Source organism: Neovison vison, chromosome 11, assembly GCF_020171115.1.
Source record: "Neovison vison isolate M4711 chromosome 11, ASM_NN_V1, whole genome shotgun sequence".
NCBI lineage: Eukaryota > Metazoa > Chordata > Mammalia > Carnivora > Mustelidae > Neogale > Neogale vison.
In genome coordinates this window covers 48,800,671-48,818,736 of record NC_058101.1, presented here as the reverse complement: position 1 = coordinate 48,818,736, position 18,066 = coordinate 48,800,671, and the positions used below count along the sequence as shown (strand labels likewise).

General features: G+C 46.6%; 1 protein-coding gene across 2 annotated transcripts in view; it reads right to left on the bottom strand.

Moving 5' to 3' along the window:
* Positions 1 to 4,675: 4,675 nt before the first annotated feature.
* CCDC149 (coiled-coil domain containing 149) overlaps positions 4,676 to 18,066 on the bottom strand; it is a 106,512-nt gene continuing 93,121 nt past the window's right edge. For both annotated transcript variants that reach the window (XM_044225870.1, XM_044225871.1), the window contains 2 exons: positions 17,595 to 17,711; positions 4,676 to 7,377 (listed from right to left, as the gene is read on the bottom strand). In XM_044225870.1, the coding sequence (XP_044081805.1) occupies positions 6,956 to 7,377; positions 17,595 to 17,711 (539 nt within the window). In that variant the 3' untranslated portion in view covers positions 4,676 to 6,955. The remainder of the gene's footprint in view (positions 7,378 to 17,594; positions 17,712 to 18,066) is intronic.

The following is an 18,066-nucleotide window of genomic DNA, read 5'->3' as shown; positions in this document are numbered from 1 at the left end:
CATAGGACTCTCAGTGGAGCCATAAACACCCCATGGATGGATGCCCAACACCCCATCTTCAACTCTGCTGCTGCGATTATAGGTTAATTCAGAATCATCAAGGGAGGTTTGGACTTATTTTTAGAAGGAGGCTGGTGCTAACCTTCTGTCGTAGTCCATTTGGGCTATCACAAAATATCACAGATGGAGTAGCCTATAGACAACAGAGATTTGTTTCTCACAGCTCCAGAGATTGGAAGTCCAAGATCACAGCATTAGCATAGTCGGATGAGGGCTCTCTTTGGGGTTCACAACCATGGACATTCACTGTGTCCTGACTTGGAGGAAGGGATTAGAGATCCCTCTGGAGCCTCTTCTATAAGACTTGGGGACCTCCTAAAGGTGTCACCGCCTGTTACCATCATTTTTGTGGATTAGGTTTCCAATGTATGAATCTTGGCGGGGGAGGGGGAGGGGGAGTGGGAGGGTGGGGACAGGGGATACAGACTTTCACATCATAGCACCTTCCGTTCTTAGTTTCCCTTTTCACTATCTTTGCCCCCCCCAAGACTAAAGAGACACCCTAGCAGACCCATTTATTTATATTATTTTTTAAACTTTTTTAAGATTTTATATATTTATTTGACAGAGAGATCACAAGTAGGCAGAGAGGCAGGCAGAGACAGAGGGAGAACAGGCTCCCCGCTGAGCAGAGATCCTGATGCGGGGCTTGATCCCAGGACCCTGATACCATGACCTGAGCCTAAAGCAGAGGCTTAACACACTGAGCCACTCAGGTGCCCCTAGCAGACCCATTTAATTTCCTTCCTGTCCATCAAGGGGAATTGGATTGATAAACTATTTTGTGGGACTTCAGAGACGAGAAACAAAGAAAGGAAATAACAGAAGGGTCAATTACAGTTCACTGTAAAGGCAAAGGAATGCATTCAGCAGGGTGGTTGACAGCTCAGGCACAAAGGATTGTTTGGAACCCCACCTCTGCCACAGACGCTGTGGGACCTAAGTAAGTCATTCCACCTCTCTGGGCTTGAGTTTTCTCATCTATAAAATAAGATCATCATATTGTTTTGAGGATGAAATCAAGTGTTATTTGTGACGAGTATATAGCATAGCATGAAGACCTAAGTATCTAGTACATGTCCACTTAATAACAATGGCTAATGGCAGAAAAATAGTTAACCTACGAATGGATTAGACTACCTTATAAGGTAATGAGGGTCCTGCAACCAGAAGGATTCAAGTAAAGAAAAGGTTGCTTTCACTTAGGTTTGTAAGAAAGTTTTGGTATCGGTGAAGAGACTGGCTGTGATGAACTTTGACCCCAGGGGTGGGGGTGAAGAGACTGGCTGTGATGAACTTTGACCCCAGGGAGGTGGTCGTGGGGGGCGGGGTTGTTCTGAGAGGAAGGAAGATAGTGAGCAGTGGAAGCAGGCATCTGGTTTGGGGCACAGAACCTGATGTGTGCCACCAAACCCGCCCACTGGACCCCACTTGGCCCCTGGAGGCTATTTTTACTCCTCTCATCTTACAGATCTGTTTTGTTAATCTCCTTATATTCGCTGTTTTGACTTCCCAGCCAGCTTGCTAATCAGTTTGCCTGTTTGACTCACAGGGTTTGCATTTGTCACTGAGACTTAAACACACACTTGTTTTGATTTCTTTTTGTAAAATTAGAAGCGTTTGATGTAATGACTCTACCTAGACACAGCTGGTAAAGTGAGAATAATGCTCAAGTTTGCACAGTTTAAACACAATGTAGACAATAATTAGAAATGCTATCTTTAGATGTTTAGGATAAGCTTTTTCTCAGAATTGCAGTGAATTTTTTCCGAGTGGGGCTTTTCAGTGCGTATATATACAGAAATACTAAAAACGTAAGAAAATAGAGCAAATCAGTGAGTGCTTTGGTCAACTTGAAAGACTGCAGGAAATAAACCAACTGATTTTAGATCTGGCATTTTTGACTGAGTGCATAAAATCTTTACATTCTCTGTAATTTTCACGACTGCCATATGATCTAATAATTTTAGGTGACAGATTGCAACTGATAAGTTGTTAGAATGCGCTAGCAGGAAGGCTCAGCCTGTATCATTGGCCTGCAGCAAGGGAGGAGAGAGAAAATGGTGCAAATAATAAAGATAATCATCTTTACCAGGAAAATTACCACATGTTTATTTCAGGTAACAAAAAAAGATATAGTTATATTACATGGTGATCGTAGAAACCAATAACACAGGGTCTGCAAATGAATAGAAGTTACTTCTTTCTTTAAATTAAACTACAAGATAGCAGCTGGTTTGCATTTTTTTAAAAGCCAATTGTTTTAAATTTAATAGGCTATCACTAGCCTTGGCCAAGATCCAAAATATATTCCAGGGCTCACATGGATTCCAGAAAGTCAAACTTGTCAGAATTGTACAAACGTTCCCTATTTAAAATAAAATCCCTCTCAGTCAAGAGGTGATCTGAAATGTAAGGTCGCGCATCTGTATCTATCATTTTAAATTGCCTTCATGCTGTATCAACTTGTTTTGTTTTGTTTTTGTGAGCAATCATAATATCGAGAGACAGGTCCTTCTTATTTTTTCTGCTTCTCATTTCTAATTAGATTCACTACTCAGCTCTCTATTGCATCTCTGATTTTCAAATTTTTTCTCTGTTCAGAAAGACATGTGGGGAAAAAAAGGAATATATTAAAATAATGAGTTAAAGGGAATCTTTTGGCTTCTTGACATCCTGACTGAACCCGGTCTTGGTACCCTAAGTATTTATTAAGGAGGGAGGTTTTTCCAAATGGAGGCTTCCATTTGGAAGCCTTCCCATTCCATTGCTTCCATGAAAGCAAAGGGCAGACAGAGAAGGTACTCAAAGAGAGGACTCTTCTTTGTTTTTGTTTTTTTAAAGAATGTGTTTATTTGTTTGAGAGAGAGAGAGCGCACAGGCAGAGGGAGAGGGAGCAGCAGACCCCCACTGAGCAGGGAGACCAACATGGTGCTTAATCCTAGGCCCCAGGACCCCAGTGTCATGACCTGAGCCGAAGGCAGATGTTTCACCGACTGAGCCACCCAGGTGCCCCGAGCGAGGAATTTTTCAAAGAGAAGTGGAATACCAAGCCATCCAAAAGACTGCAGCAAAAAGATGGGGGCAGGAGAGGCCCCATTATTTGGAGGAGCAGAAAACCAAGAGGGGAGAAGGCATGCTGTAATATTAAAGAAACAAGGAAGGTAACACCAATGAGCAGGTAGCTGGTCTTTGAAATTCCTTAAAGAAGAGATTGAACCTCTTAGGTCACATGGTAAGTGCAAATGCTCCCATGGGACTAACACATCCAAAGATTTACCCCAACACGTGAATGACTGATGCTGGAAAGCTTTTTTAGAATCCCCTGTCTTGGTGGGTGTTGGGGATTGAGGGCACAAGAGTCACAATGATGGGAAAATGTGTTTAGTTGAAGATCCCGGAGTGGTTGGAAGCTTCAGCTGGGATTGAGCTGAATGCCCCCAGGAGCCTCCTAGCTAAAGAGGCTTCTGGAACAGCTGTGTGAGGTGAGGAAGATGAGGGAGGGGGGAGAGGAAGGTGGGCAGAGGTGGCATGGAAAGAGGAGTTAGGGATGAGAGATGCCTGGTTTAAAAAAGCCAATCCATTTCCAGAGACCTTAATTAAAAGAACGACACATGCTCATATGTAAAAATCCACACCTAAAGGCTCTCAGGTACAGAGCGGTCACCAGAAATGCAGTATGTGCAAACGAGCTTTCATTAAGAGACTGTCAGCTCTGTTTCATTTATCCAGACTGCTCTGCATTCTGCTGGCAACCGAGCTGGAAAAATAATGGAAGGACAGACACACTCGAAGAGGCAAACAAAGGTGGGAACGTCCCAGCTACAAAACAGAACAGATGATCAAGCGGCCAGGGAAGAGCCGAGATGAGATGGCATTCTTCTTAACAAACAACCACGGCCCCGCCCCCCAGCCCCAAACTCACAAGTAGCTCAATAGTCTGCCTTTTCAAGGGAAGAAAATGAAACAAAATCAGAGGTGGGGTTCGGAGACAATGCTGCTGTTGGCCTATTTAAATCTAATTCTCAACATTCCTGTACTGCTCGATTTTGTTTTGCTGTTCACCGTCTTAGAGTCTGCATGCCCAGGGACGGGCCCTCCCCAGTTCACATGTGAGGAACCTAAACCCTTTTCTGGAATTCCATCTCCCTCGTCAGGGTTTGGTTTAGACATAAGCATGTGATAATTCTGACCACTGACGTGCGACAGGAACTAGGTTTCTTACTCTTACTCGTGTCCATGCACACACATGCATGGACACAGGTGGGGAGAAACTTCCTTCTTGCCTTTGGACACAAATGTGAGAATAGGTGACTGATGTTGGAGCTGTGGCAGCTATCTTGGCAGCTTGAGGGAGTAGCTGACCCTGAGGTAGGCAGAGGAGAAAGATGGAAACCCAGATCCCTGATGACTTCTTGAATAAACCAGCCCCAGAATACCCTACTTCTGAAGTTCTTGTTATGTAATAGAATTCATTTTCCTATCGTTTAAATCTCTTAAAGTATGAAATGTAGCTGAGCGTGCTCAGACTGATACAAGGCTAGCTGGTGGAACAGGGGAGAGAATGCTGTGCACTTTCATGATGACTCTCAAAAAGACAAAAGACAGCCATAAGTAACGGCTGAAACTCCCTTTAATGTCTGTGGAACAGAGGAACCGCACTGGGCTGAAACAGCAGGGGTGGGACAGTGTCACGTGTGTGTATGGGGCATTGTCAAGGTTACTCATGTGACAGGATCAACTCATTGGTCCCAATCCCATCTAATAACAGAAAACCTTCCGAGGTAGACTGCATAGACGGTTTGGGTTTTCATTCCATCTGACCTCCCTACCCTGAACTCCACACTCTCTGGGACTCACAGTAGTTTCCCTGCCCGTGATGGAATGTGGTGAAGTTTATTATAAGTGCTGCTTTCCCAAAGGTGATGGAATGGGCCCTAAAGACGTGCATCTGGCCGACTGCGCCTCAAAACCACCGCTTCCGTGGGGAGAGATTTTTTTTTTTCTTTTTATTATTATTGTATTAAATCTGGCTGTGATTTCCTTTGGTGGCTCTGGCAGGCTATGCAGTAGCGCTGAACATTTGCAGATAGTTAAGGCCTGGTGCCGCAGGAAAATTATTTCCGTGCCTGCTGGCTTGTGCGAACTCTGCAGCTGCAGAAGCCGCCTCCCTGGAGAGGAAGTCGAGGGGGCGGGGGTGGGGAGCCCGGAGAGGCTGAAGCACAGAGGGATGAATGGGGCTTTGGGGCCTAATGGTGTGTCCAGATCCCAGCTCCTGGGTCCGGGAGCAACAAAGCACTGACCCGGGCATGCCCCTCTTCCACTATGGGGGTGACGTCTGTTGAGTGGGAAGCAAGCAGCTGGAGGCCCACTCCGGCCCCAAGCTGGACCTTCTTGCCTACACTTCACTCTCTTTCAGGGTGAGAGCGTGCAAAATTTCCACCAGCAGAGTAAGGGCAAAGATGAAATGTGGCAGGGAAGTCTCCGGGTGGGCAGGTTCACAGGGTTCACACCTGGGAGTGTGCATCTGCTCTACACATCTGATATTTCGGATAAATTTGCCATTTTCCCACCTTGGGAGCCTCTCCTTTCCCTCAGGAGTGCCTCTTGTAGGAGTGATTCTGGTTCTCAAGGGTGTTTTGAGCTCTGGGATATGGTATCAGGCCTTTCTGGGGTAATGAACTGAGTTTTGCTCAAAGAAAGGCCTATTGTTTGACGAGTCTTCCATTTTCTGCAGCTCTAGATGCCATCCAGAAGAGCTAATTTTATCCCTCAGGAAAGAACCAAGGAGGGTCGACATCCCCTCCCTTCCTACCCTTGGTCCTTGGTTCTGCAGTCCCCCGAAACAAGCTGTAATGAAGTTATTTTGTTTCCCTCTCTCTTTCCACTATCGGGCCGCGTGCTCTGTGTCTCAAGATCCGGTACCTGGCAGCGCAGGGAGGCAGCCTTAACCCACTGCAGGAGGAGTGAAGGTTTCATGTGGCACAGGAAACTGGATGGGCCGGAAGAGTTTCCTGCCCCAAGTGCTTATCTTGTCCCAACCCCCCATGGCCACAAGAACCCCATAGGCAGCACAGGTTGAATGCAGAGAACCAGCGCTCCCAGGCTCTGGCTCTTATCTCAGAAATGAAAAAAAATCAAAATACCACTGGAGTCCCCTTCCTCCCCTCTCCTCCCTCCCATCACTCCAGGTCGATTAATCCTTCGGAATTACAGGCTGGAAAACTCAGCTCAAGCAGTCCGCAAACGGGTCTCCACAGGGGCCATGGATTTCAAACCGGAAACCCAACCTTCTGAGCCCGCTTAAGCCTTTCTCCACCTGCCAGTCGGTGGCATGACAGACAGGGCCGTGGGCAGGGTGCCAAGAACACCCACGCTGGGAGGTCCTCCGGGGCCCTGACATGATGGAGCGGAGCCGTGGGCCCTCTGGACCCATTATGTTCAATGCCACCTTTCCCTCCAGCGGCCTAACCATTACAAAGATGGGGGACCTGATTAAAAACCCCATCGGTTTCATGCTCTCCCCATCATTTTGATCGACAACATTAAACGCTAATACAAAAATGTCTTATCTCTAATAAAACAAATGCTGACAGAAAGACGGATGCTGAAAACCAGCCATATGGCTGACACGATTCCGTGCCCGGCCGTGTTCACAGCAGCGCGTCTCCGGCAGAAAGAGATGACACCGGGAAGCTTGAGGACGCGCATTTAATAAATCAAACTGGGCTGGCATCATCAGGATATTCACAGTTTGCCAAAGGACCTGGGTCTCTTCTCACTTGCAGACTTGGAAGTGTGTGAGGAGAAAGCAGCTTCTGAGAGCTGCTCGGACGCTTAATTCTTTACCGCCCCCTGCACGGGAGACGTGTCACCACACGGGTCTCTTTCCTCTTCAGGTTTTCACTGCGCTCCTCATGCCGCCACCCTCTGGGGTCTCTTTGCTGTCCTCCGGGCTGGAGGCTTCGGCTGCGGCCTGGCTGGACTCAAAGGAGCCCAGGCAAGATGTGGGGACTTCCCCCTTGGAGGCCAGGCCCGGTGGGGCTGTGTCCAGCTCGTGCCTCTGAGTCTCCCCGAGACTTGCTCTTCTGACCCCTTCCGGTTCTGCTTCTGTCAGTTTCATTCTTTCCCCTCCAAGCCTGTCCATGCCTTCTTCCTCAGACGCTACCCGGGGTGATGAAGGATGAAAGGGGTTGCACTGGTTCCCATGGCTCTGAGTTGCTGGGGAGCGGCCGGCCGGCCTTCCAGCATCCTCCGGTGCAATCCATGCCTCAGTAGCGGCCCGGCTTTCATCTCGTTCTGGCCTCTGGGCCTCCCCTGAAACAGACCCAGGACAGTATCAGACATCTGGTGGGGAGTCAGCCCTCGCTTCCTCTCTCTTCCCAACCTCAGGCGCACGTCACAGGGGCTCGGAGACAGAAACTGCTGCTGAAGGGACCCACGTTAGTAAAGAAAGCAGCCACCCTGGCGACTGCGGTGTCATTCACGGAGGGAAAGGGAGCCCATGGTGATGGACATCACCCATCCCTTCTGGGAGCCTGGTTATCTCCTGCTTCCCGCTCTAGCTGTGCTTCTTCATGCCCATTAAGAATCTAAATTGAGGACAAAGGTTCTGTAGATTCTGCAGCTCAGGAAAGACCTGGGATCTTTAGTCATGAAAAGAGGTGCTGGTGGCCTTCCTGGTGGGAAAGAGAAGATCAATGTGGGAGGCATTTAGTATCCCCGACCTCCCACTCACTCTCCAACATCTCCTCATTCTTCGATGCACACTGCTGATGTCTCCTCAGTGTTAGTAAAACGGTATATGCCAAAGAAGCTTAAGCTCCCCACCCCTCCTAACTGAATTGTTCTACCCAGACCTCTTCTCTGAACAGCAGACATTTTCGAGCTTGACTGCTGGGGGATGGGAAAGAATGGGGTCTTGAGAACGGGCGCCTAGCCCTGTTTTCCTACCTACTCATTGTGATCAGGAGAACCTGTCTGGCCTCCTTTCCTCAGACACAAACTGAGGGGCAGGAGTCTCTGATGTCCCTTCCAGACCTAAGCCGCGGAGGCTCTGTAGGATAGACACACGCCTGGGGAGCAACCTCTCAGCACCCGGCCATGTGCATTCGACCCCAGACTCTGAGGTTCCCTAAAGTCAAGATTTTCTTAGCTCTCAGGCCAGAGAGGGGTGACATGCATGGAAAAGCCTCACAGGGCTGGTTTCAGAGGCCAGGGGCAGGGGAAACCGGGACCAGGGTAGAGTCCCACCGTGATCTGACTGGCTTCAGATACATGTAGACAGCTTCAACCTGAGAGCTGGGACTTGGGGAAGCTGAGGGAGAACTCAGGACGATTAGAAGAAGTTGACCTGTCCTGACCAAGCATTTTTCTGCTTAGAACCTTTCGCCGGAGCCTAGCTGCTTCTAGGATAAATTTTAATTCCTTTCACTCGGGTCTCTGACAAGGTCTTACCCAATCTGCTCCTGCTTCAGCCCGCAGCCTCGTGTCCTATGGTTCTCTCATGTCTGTGTGTCCTTCTGTCCATACTATGCTAGCTTTCAGTCTCTGCAGGCACCTGTGGTTTCTCCCTCTTAAACTGAATCATACCAGCCAATTCTTTTTAGGTGCTTTTCTGTGCTGGGCTCAGTGCTCAGCATCGGACACGTTGATCTTATTCTACAATGTAAGTGGGGGCCTCGCCTGACTTGTACACAGTGCTTGGCACATTCTAAGCATTCAAGAGTGTTTATAAAAAGTTCCTCACTTTCCTTTTTTTCTTTTGTTGGGAGTCTAACATACATAAAAGTGTGCTGACTGTTACGTCTACAGCTCACTGAATTTCACACCGTGGACACACCCATGGAACCAGCAGCCAGGACAAGAGCAAAATAACCAACCACTACAGACACTTCCCAGTCTATCTACTCCCCTGGACCCCTTCCTAGTCACTTTTCTGCCAAGAGTGCCCACTAGCCTACTTCAGACACCAGAGATGAGTTTTGCCTAGTCTTTGGCGTTGGCATATACCAGAATCGTACTGGAAGTGCTGGTCTGTGTCTGTATCGCTTTGTGTATATGAGATTGGTCTGTAGAGTGGGTTCATTTGAACGTGCCACAGCATTCAACAAATATTTAAGTATGGAATGGAAACAGGTAATTCACAAGGACATACAAATGGTTGGCAAACATGAGAAACAATGAGCTCACTCTAACTAAAGATATCTACTGCAGAGAGATACAATTTTTCATCTACCAGACTGGCCAAAATGAAAAGGTTTGATAAAGCTCAGTGTTACTGAAGATGTGGGGTTAACAGATGTAATCATACATTACCGAAGAGAATAAAAATGAGCATTTATTTATTTATTTGAGAGAGAGAGACAGACCGTGTGAGTGGAGGGAGGTGCACAGAAAAAGTTCAAGCCGACTCCCCACTGAACACGAGCCCAACATAGGGCTTGATCTCAAGACCCATAAGATCACGACTTGAGCCAAAACCAAGAGTCGGATGCTTAACTGAGTGAGCCACCCTGGTGCCCCATGACATCGGTTTTTTTTTTTTTTTTTTTTTTAATAGCAGAAACCTGGAAAGAATCTGAGAGTCCATTGACAGGGGATTCTGTATATACTGTAAAGAGTTTTTGGAGGCATACATTAATACTTACAATTTTCCTCTAGGGAGCAAGCTGAGGGTCAGAGCAGAAAACAAGGATGGAGGAAGGCTTTAAATTGAATTTTATACTTTTCTGTGTCATTTACATTTTCTTTTCTTTTCATTTACTTATTTTTCTAAGTAGGCTCCATGGCCAGCATGGAGCCCAATGTGGGGCTTGAACTCAAGACCCTGATTTCAGGACCTGAGATCAAGAGTTGGACGTATAAAGGATTAAGCCACACAGGTGCCCCTTCTGCGTCAATTACATTTTACACATGTGTTTGTGTTACTAGTTTAAAAAGATAAGATATGCAACCTCCAAGATTTTTTTCACCAATTACCATCTTGACTTTCCTTTTCTGCACTGAACTATAGACCTAGGAGCCTATATCTACTGCTTCCCCTTGCCAGTGCTGACTCACAGCTCGGATCCTTCAGCCTGCTTTGTATCCTCTCTGCCAGCAAGCAAGCTGCTGCCACCTCCAGCACTCTCTCTTCAGTCCTCTCCTGCCCCCTCTGTAGCAGGTGTCTGATGGCCACATCCTCCTCTCAAGCTGTCTCTCCCTTTGGTTTCCACAATGTTGTATTCTTCTGTTTTGCCTCCAGTCCAGTTCAGTGAGCATCCTGTATTAGTTTCTCATACCTGCTGTAACAAATTACAACAAATTCCATAGCTTAAAGGAACACATATTTATTCTCTTATAGCTCTGGAGGTCAGAAGTCCAAAATGGCTTTCCCGGGCCAGAACCGAAGTCACTTGCCCTTGGAGGCTCTAGGAGAAGATCCGTTCCCTGCCTCTTGCAGCTTCTGGTGGCTACTGACACTCCCCGGCTTGCAACAGTTTCCCCCCATGTCTGCATGTGTGGTCACACTGCCTTTTCTGTGTGTGTCAAGTCTCCTTCTGCCTCCCTCTTATAAGGAAACATGTGCTTCCACCTGGATAATCCAGAATACTCCCTCCATCTCAGAGTGGGTAAATCAATCGCACCTGCAGATCCTTTTGCCCACAGAAGCTAACATTTGCAGGTTCCAGGAATTAGTATCTCAAATCTCTGGGGCCATTATCAGCCTACTCTGCATGCCTTCTAGTTTCCTTTATCCATCTCCAATCTCCTTCTAGCCCCTCTGATTGCCACCCCCAACTATGCTCCATGCATTTCCCTTGTCTTCATTCACTTTCACTCACTGGCCAACTCATGACCTTAATTCTGGACCATGAGTACCGTTCTCCATTCTATATCCGTGGCTCTGACCCATTTCTGTTGGATACACACAACCAGGTTTGTAGCTGCCAGCTGGATTCCTCTACCTGAATGATCTGGAATTCCCCTCTCCCCAAATCTCTAGCTGTCCTGATGCCTGCCACATCATACCTTGAAGCCACCTGCATTGGTGTACTTCTTACCATCAACCCCCAAGTATATCCCTCAATACTGTTGAACCGAATGTATCCTCTCCTCATCCATGTGTGGATCGATTCATGTGTGAAAGCCCTAATTTTCAATGTGATGATATTAGGTGGTGGGGCTTTTGGGAGATGATTCAGTTTAAATGTGGCCATGAGGGTGAAGGCCCCATGATGGGATTAGTGCCCTTTAAGAAGAGGAAGAGACACCAGAGTTCTTGTTCTCTCCCCCAGTCTTCCCCGCCCCCCACCGTCTCTGCCACTGAGGACACAGAAAGAAAGCAGTTGTCTGCATCAGAAAGAGGTTCCTCACCAGACACTGAACCTGCCAGCACCTTGATCTTGGACATCCTAGCTTCTAGAACCGTGAGAAATAAATATTTATTAAGACACTTTCCTGATAGTATTTTGTTATAGAAGCTTCAGCTGATTAAAACACTCGTAGTTCCTTGTATCTGCCTCTTCCTCTCCTTTCCCAGGGCAGACACTCTGTAGTCATGGCTTGATTTCTAAGGCTTCCCTATATAAATCACTAGGTACATTTCCCCAAAATTTCAGCTGGATTTGACTTACCATCGCCTCAGCCAATGAACAAGTAAGCATTCGGAGAGCGAGTGCAAACCACTCCTGATAGTTCATAAACCCACATCCTGGCAGGCAATAGCTATGTGGTGACTATTTATAAGAGTTATATGAATTTTTAAGGATTATTTATAACATTTAGAAAGACTGGGTATTCGAAAGTGCATATATCTAACTACATGCAGCCTAAAAAGTCGAAAGATCTAAAAAGTTTGAATTAAAATGCAGCTCAGAATTTCTACGACACGAAACAATATTACTCTATATGTGTTCCATTTTAACTGTGAGATGGTGCATAAAGGTATTTGTTAATAAGAATTGTATATGGGGGTGCCTGGGTGGCTCAGTTAGCTAAACGTCTGCATTCAGCTCATGATCCTGGAGTCCTGGGATCAAGCCCCACATCTGGCTCCCTGCTCAGTGGAGAGTCCGAGTCTCCCTCTCCCTCTCCTTTTGCCCCTCCCCCTGCTCCTTCTCTCCCTCTCAAATAAAAAAATAAAATGAAAGATGAAAATGAATAAAATGAAAAAATGAAATGTTAGTGAGCTTAGACGCACCAGAAGTCTGAAATGAGACTGAGATGAAGGGATGCAGGAAGAGACAGTGGTAGGCGAGTGGTGGATGTCTTGGCACACTGTAATCATGGGGGGGGCCCGACTCAACCTTGACCACTGTCCCCAGACCCCAGGCTCCGCACCTCCAGTTTCTCCCATACAAATCTGCCTCCCACATTAAAACAAACAAACAAAAAAACCCATTTTCTTTCTCTTTTGCCTTTCCGATGTCCACAGACAAAGTCCCAGGGACTGAAGTTTGACCAAATCTACCTCATCCTTTCTAAAACCTGTATGTCGATACGGATGGCTATGTATTACCATCCTAAGAACTCACTGACCTCAGGAAGTACGGTACCTGAAAATGAGGCCATGACTTGTGTTTGCAATGAAATTCATGAATATATAAACGAGTGGATGAAGTCAGCCCGAGATTTTTGAGAAAACAACTATTTGGATCGGTCTGGACAGGATGATGTACGTTCATACCTAACAGGTTTCTTTGCTTTTAGCCTCTAATCAGCTGGCCTGGAGAGGGACCATGCCTCAAGTTTTGCTACTCAAGGTGGGGTCTGTGGAGGTTGGTGCCACCATTGGCAGGGAGCCTGTTAGACGTGTTGGATCTCGGGCCCTGCCCCTCACCTACTGGTTCAGGGCCTATCTTTTAACTTGTTAAAAGAAGCACCTGAGTTGTAAGAAGCACTGTGAGCTTTAACACAAATCTGACTGTGCCTTTCCCCAGGTATAAACCCTTCAAAGGCTGCTATGGTCTTGGGATATAACCCGAGTGCTTGGCCTGACATTCAAGACCTTCAATGACTCAACCTCCATCTGCCTATCCACCTGACATTCCAACCCTTGCCCTCGTTTCCCTACACCTAACCCTTTGTGGCATCCCAGCCCTGTCCTCTGAGCCTTTGCTTATGAGGTCGACGATGCTGCCATGGCTATGGTTTCTGTCCATACCCAGAAGGCCAACATCAATAGTCAGCTTGACCTCCATCTCCACTACAAACCCTGTTCCATGAAATCCAGACAAAAAGTAATCTCCACAGTGCCCTAATCTCCACAAAGCTGTGTCTAGAATCCAAAGGGAACTTTGTCCTTTCTTTGAACTTTTTTTTACCCTTAAGTTGTTACTTATGTATAATTAGCTTATAAAAGTCACCTGAAGAATGAAATCTTACCTGATAAACTTCGCCAATATTCTATAATGGGGAGTCAATAAATAGCTTATTAAATGCTTGGATCTATGGACATATATATGAATACATGAACAAATGAGTCTATTAGTACATATATGTAAATCCCATGCATCAAGAGATGAAAGCAATCCTTGAATTTGTTCTAGGCTGTCCTCAGGTGGCTACCCTGAAAGTTCTTAAAAGGGCACTTCCGGGGGAAAAAAAAAGATTTCTAACTCACATAAACAGATACATCTGAGGTAGCTCGGCGAAGCAATAACATCAGTTTCATACTAACAAAAGAAAATTTTTATGGTAGTTGTACAGGGGATATGGGAAACACTGAGTCAAAATGAGCCAGTTTCCAGCACAGGGTAAGAAGCTTTATTCAAAAGGAGTAAATTATGGTCCTTTCTGCAGTTAAATTTTTCACCAACGTGAGATGAATAAACTCCTTCTGGAAATTACTCTTATGAAATTACTTCTTCCAGGACACTTAATAGTATATTCTGGTGCCCCTGAAAAATTAATTAACCTTACCTGTAACAACCTAACCCCTAAACCATTTGCGGTGTTTTTACCGTGGGTCAGGTTAATCTTCTCTACCTTAATTTACATCTAAGTGAGGGTGGTCTAAATTACACTGGGGCCTTTTGGTCGCTGGTACTTTGCCTTATGCCATTTCTTTAGATGACATTCTGCTCGTGTCCAAACACATGAATCTTTTTTAAAATGGCAAACCTCTGAGATTACCAGGGAGAACTTTGCAACCTTTTTTGGGGGAAGCAGGCGGGGAGCAACACTGCTGCTATCCTTAGAGGTCAAAACACAGCAGCAAGTGGGGGATGGGCAAAGCTGTAGTTCTATTGTTTGGCCCTATCGGGCATTTATTTTTTTCTGAGAAAGTCTGGATTTTCGGAGCCTGGGAAACATAAAGATACAGGGGCCGGGCTTCCTGTGGGATTAGATTATGGGTCAACCGCAAGATTTACCAATCCTCTCCTCTGGTTAACCAAAAGGTATCTAAAAAGTATACTCAAGTCATTATCAAGAGACAAAGACAAGGGGCTGAAAATGTCACGACTGTTGATCTGCTAGGGCCTCTGCTACTTACTGGGGGAAAACTCTTCCTTTAACTCTGTGATTCTGGAATGTTAACTCTTGAGCCACGAGAGCGTGTGTTCTCCTTTGAGAGCAGACCCAGAGCACTGCCATTCCCATAAAAGAAGGATTTTGAGCTCAGCATGGGAAAATATTATTAGAAGATAATAGTGATTATTCTGTGCTGTTTTACAAACAGAATTAGTATCATTAATACGTAATAATAACAAAACACATATCAGTAATGATGCGGCAATCAGCCGATACAAACGCATTATGACACAAATAGTACAGAAAGCAGAAATATTTTCTTGAAAAGATGAAGAAAAAGTAGCTTTTTGTAGAAAGACTGTTAGTGTCCTAAAAATGTGTCACCCTCCCACTTTGGCCCAAAGGGGACATTCGTCTTCTTTTGTTAACCGATCTCTGATGGGCTTTGTCCTTCCAAGTGTGAGCTTCTTTCAGTCGGAATTAATCAGAGACCCGGCAGTGATGAGGCCATCCCAGCCGCTGCCAGCCGCTCCACAAATGCTTCCTTGTTCCCACCCGCACTGGCGAAGGATGGGGTTGGAACAATGAGAGCTAATGATGGAACTCGGGAAGCTATCATTTTGAATCAGGCCATTACTTATGCTACCCTCGTGAAAATCAAGCTCAGCTTATGTTCCATTTCAGCTTAGGGGGCCCCGGGTCCACCCAGGGGCTAAATAAGCCCAGAGAAGACAGAGGGCTTCAGGTCTCCACGTAGACACTGGATGCTGGCACGGGATGGCCATCAGCCAATGCATGTTCCAGCCATGCGTGTTGGGGGGAGGCACAGCATGTCACAGGCCCGGTTTGCAAAGAGCCCCATGCTGCTGGCTGGAAAGACCCAGCCTTGCCTTCTGGCCAGTGTGAAACCCACCAGAGTCAGGTGCTCTCTCTTAAGAATTCTCCCTGCATATGCGTGGGGATCCTCTCTGTGGAAATCCCAGACCTGTCCTATTCTTACCGTTCTATGTACTAGTGTGAAGGATTGAGACAAATTTCAAAGCACAGCTGTACAGATGCACGAGCAAGCCTGGCTGAGCCCACCTCAGATCTGCAGAACTGCTCATTGGATCCCAGGACTCATGATAAATAATACATAGTAGTTGTTTCAGTTCTAAGTTTTGGGGTGGTTTGTTACACGATGGTAGCAACTGATTCAACTAGTTAGTACAGTCTGAGACAAGCACAGTTGTTAGGTCAGATAATCATCAGGTTAGAAAGATAGGGTAGCAGTGTTGTGATTTTAAGTGGAAAACAGTTGGGAGCCATTAGAAGTTTCTGCTTAGGGTACATACATGTTGGACAGCAGTGCTCCAGAAGCTTTATCCTATAGCAGCAAGGGGAAGATGAGAATGAAGTAGGGGGAGTCTAGAAGACAGGGAAACTGGGGCAGAAGCCGTGCTGAGGAAGTAAAGAGGGCTGAACCAAAGCCAGAGGTGGTAGGATTGGAGGTGTGAGAAACTCTGAAGAAAGAGTGGTTACATCCCAGATATGGATGGGGAAAGAAAGCTGACAGTGATTAAGGTTGAGTCCAGATGTAGCTGGGTAGCTGAGAGAGTGACCAAAAAGGGAGGAGGCATATAGAGTTGGCGATGTCATACTTGAGAAGTCCACAGAATGTTTAGGTGGTAAAGTTTGCACTTTGGGAAATCAGGGGCTGTAGCTCTGCAGATGGTAGCCAGTGGGGGGAAAATATTTCAAGAATATTTTCGTAGAGGTAATGGTTGCAGGTGTGACTCAGAGCAAGAGAAGATGGAGAGAAAATATGGAAACCAAGGAAAGAACCTTGGCACCTGCATGCTGGGTATATTAGTTACGTACTGCTGTGCCACAAATTGTCCCCAAACTTAGCAGCTGGAGACTCAGGAGCCTGGGAGCACTTTATCTGGGCAGTTCTCACTCTCTTTGGGGCGGAGTGTCCCAAAGAGAACTGTCCATCTACAGGTTGGGATATTGTTAAGAGGCTCTCAGAAAGAAAGAAACACAACTGGGTCTTGCTCTGTACTGTGAAGATATCTGTAAATGCTTTGAGGGACTAATGGTTCCTATGAACTCATGGAAGTGTCATCAGATGTTAACCACGGCTGCTGTCATCTGTAGGCTTGACTGGGGCTGGAGAATCTGCTTCCAAGATGGTGCACCCAAATGGCTGAAGGCTAGAAGGCCTCCGTTCCAAACTGCATGAACAACATGTGGGACCTCTTGGGTATCCTCAAGACATCGAGGCTGGCCAGCTTCCTCCAGAGAGAATGACCCAAGACAGAGAGAGCAAGAAAGACCCCATGTATCTTTTCTGACCTATCCTAGGAAGCCATCTACTATCACCTGTGCTGTATTCTATCAGTCACATAGATGAACCCTGTTATGATGTGGAGAGGAATCTATAAGGGTAGGCACACCAGGAAGTGGGGATCATTTGGGGTCATATTGGAAGCTGGCAATCACGTTGAGGGTAGAAAAAGAAGACAAAACAACTTAGAAAGATGGGAGGGATAGTTTAGTTGGGGAAACAGGACTGTTGTATGGGAAGACAGTTGCCTCTCACACTTGTGGGCTCCTCTGGCACCCTAAACGGGCCTCTGAACTCCTTCAAAACACTCTGTCTCCAGAAAGTGTGCTGGCAGAGAAGCTTTTATTCTCTTTTCAGCTGACTCCCAGACCACTTCCCCTGTGCCCAGCAGTGTGCCGTGATCTCCCTGAGGTTAGCACCATCATCTCGCCAGTTTATAGGTAATGGGAAAGGCAGAAGTTACTAATCCAAATTCTCAGAGCGAACACAATATGGGGGTGGACTATGAGCCTGAGCTTCTCAAATCCTGAGCCCTTTCTCTTAACCTCTGTGTCACTGTGTCACTGCGTTCTTCAGCTGGAAGCTCCAAACAACACAAACCCATATAAGCAACAAGACGAAATGCAAGGGATGACCCCATAGTGTCCCAGAAGCTACCGGGAGGGGAAGAACTAATATCCACTGAGTCCTGGCTCTGTGCCAGGCACAGGTCAGGCAGGGACAGACAGAGAAATCAAGGTGTGCTTACCGTCCTCGGAATTTTCTTTGTTCTCAGTGGGCTGCTCGATGAACTTCAGCAGTGGGGATCTTGATCTCTGTATGGTGGGGAGAGCAGGGTCACTGAATAGTATGGTGTCTTTGCCCCCTGTCATGGAAAAGGGGAAAACGGACATATTATGTCACTAGAGGAGTTGTGGTTATGTTCACCCCACACAATGGACAGGCTGTTGGGTGAAAAAGGCACTTTTAAAAATCACAGGTAACACTGTGGAAGGGCAATGGCCAGCCCGTCCCTTCTATAGTGTGAGGACCAGGCAGTGAGGTCCAGGGCCAGTCTGTGAGTCTGTTTAGGACATAGGCACCCACAAATGCCACCATGAAGGAGCAGCCTGGTGTCCTGGGCAAAAACCAAATGGCTTTGATCTGAGTGAGACTGTAACAGTCATAACCACAGGAGAGGGCTGAGGAGTGTGGGCTTTGTAGACACTATGGGGTCTGTG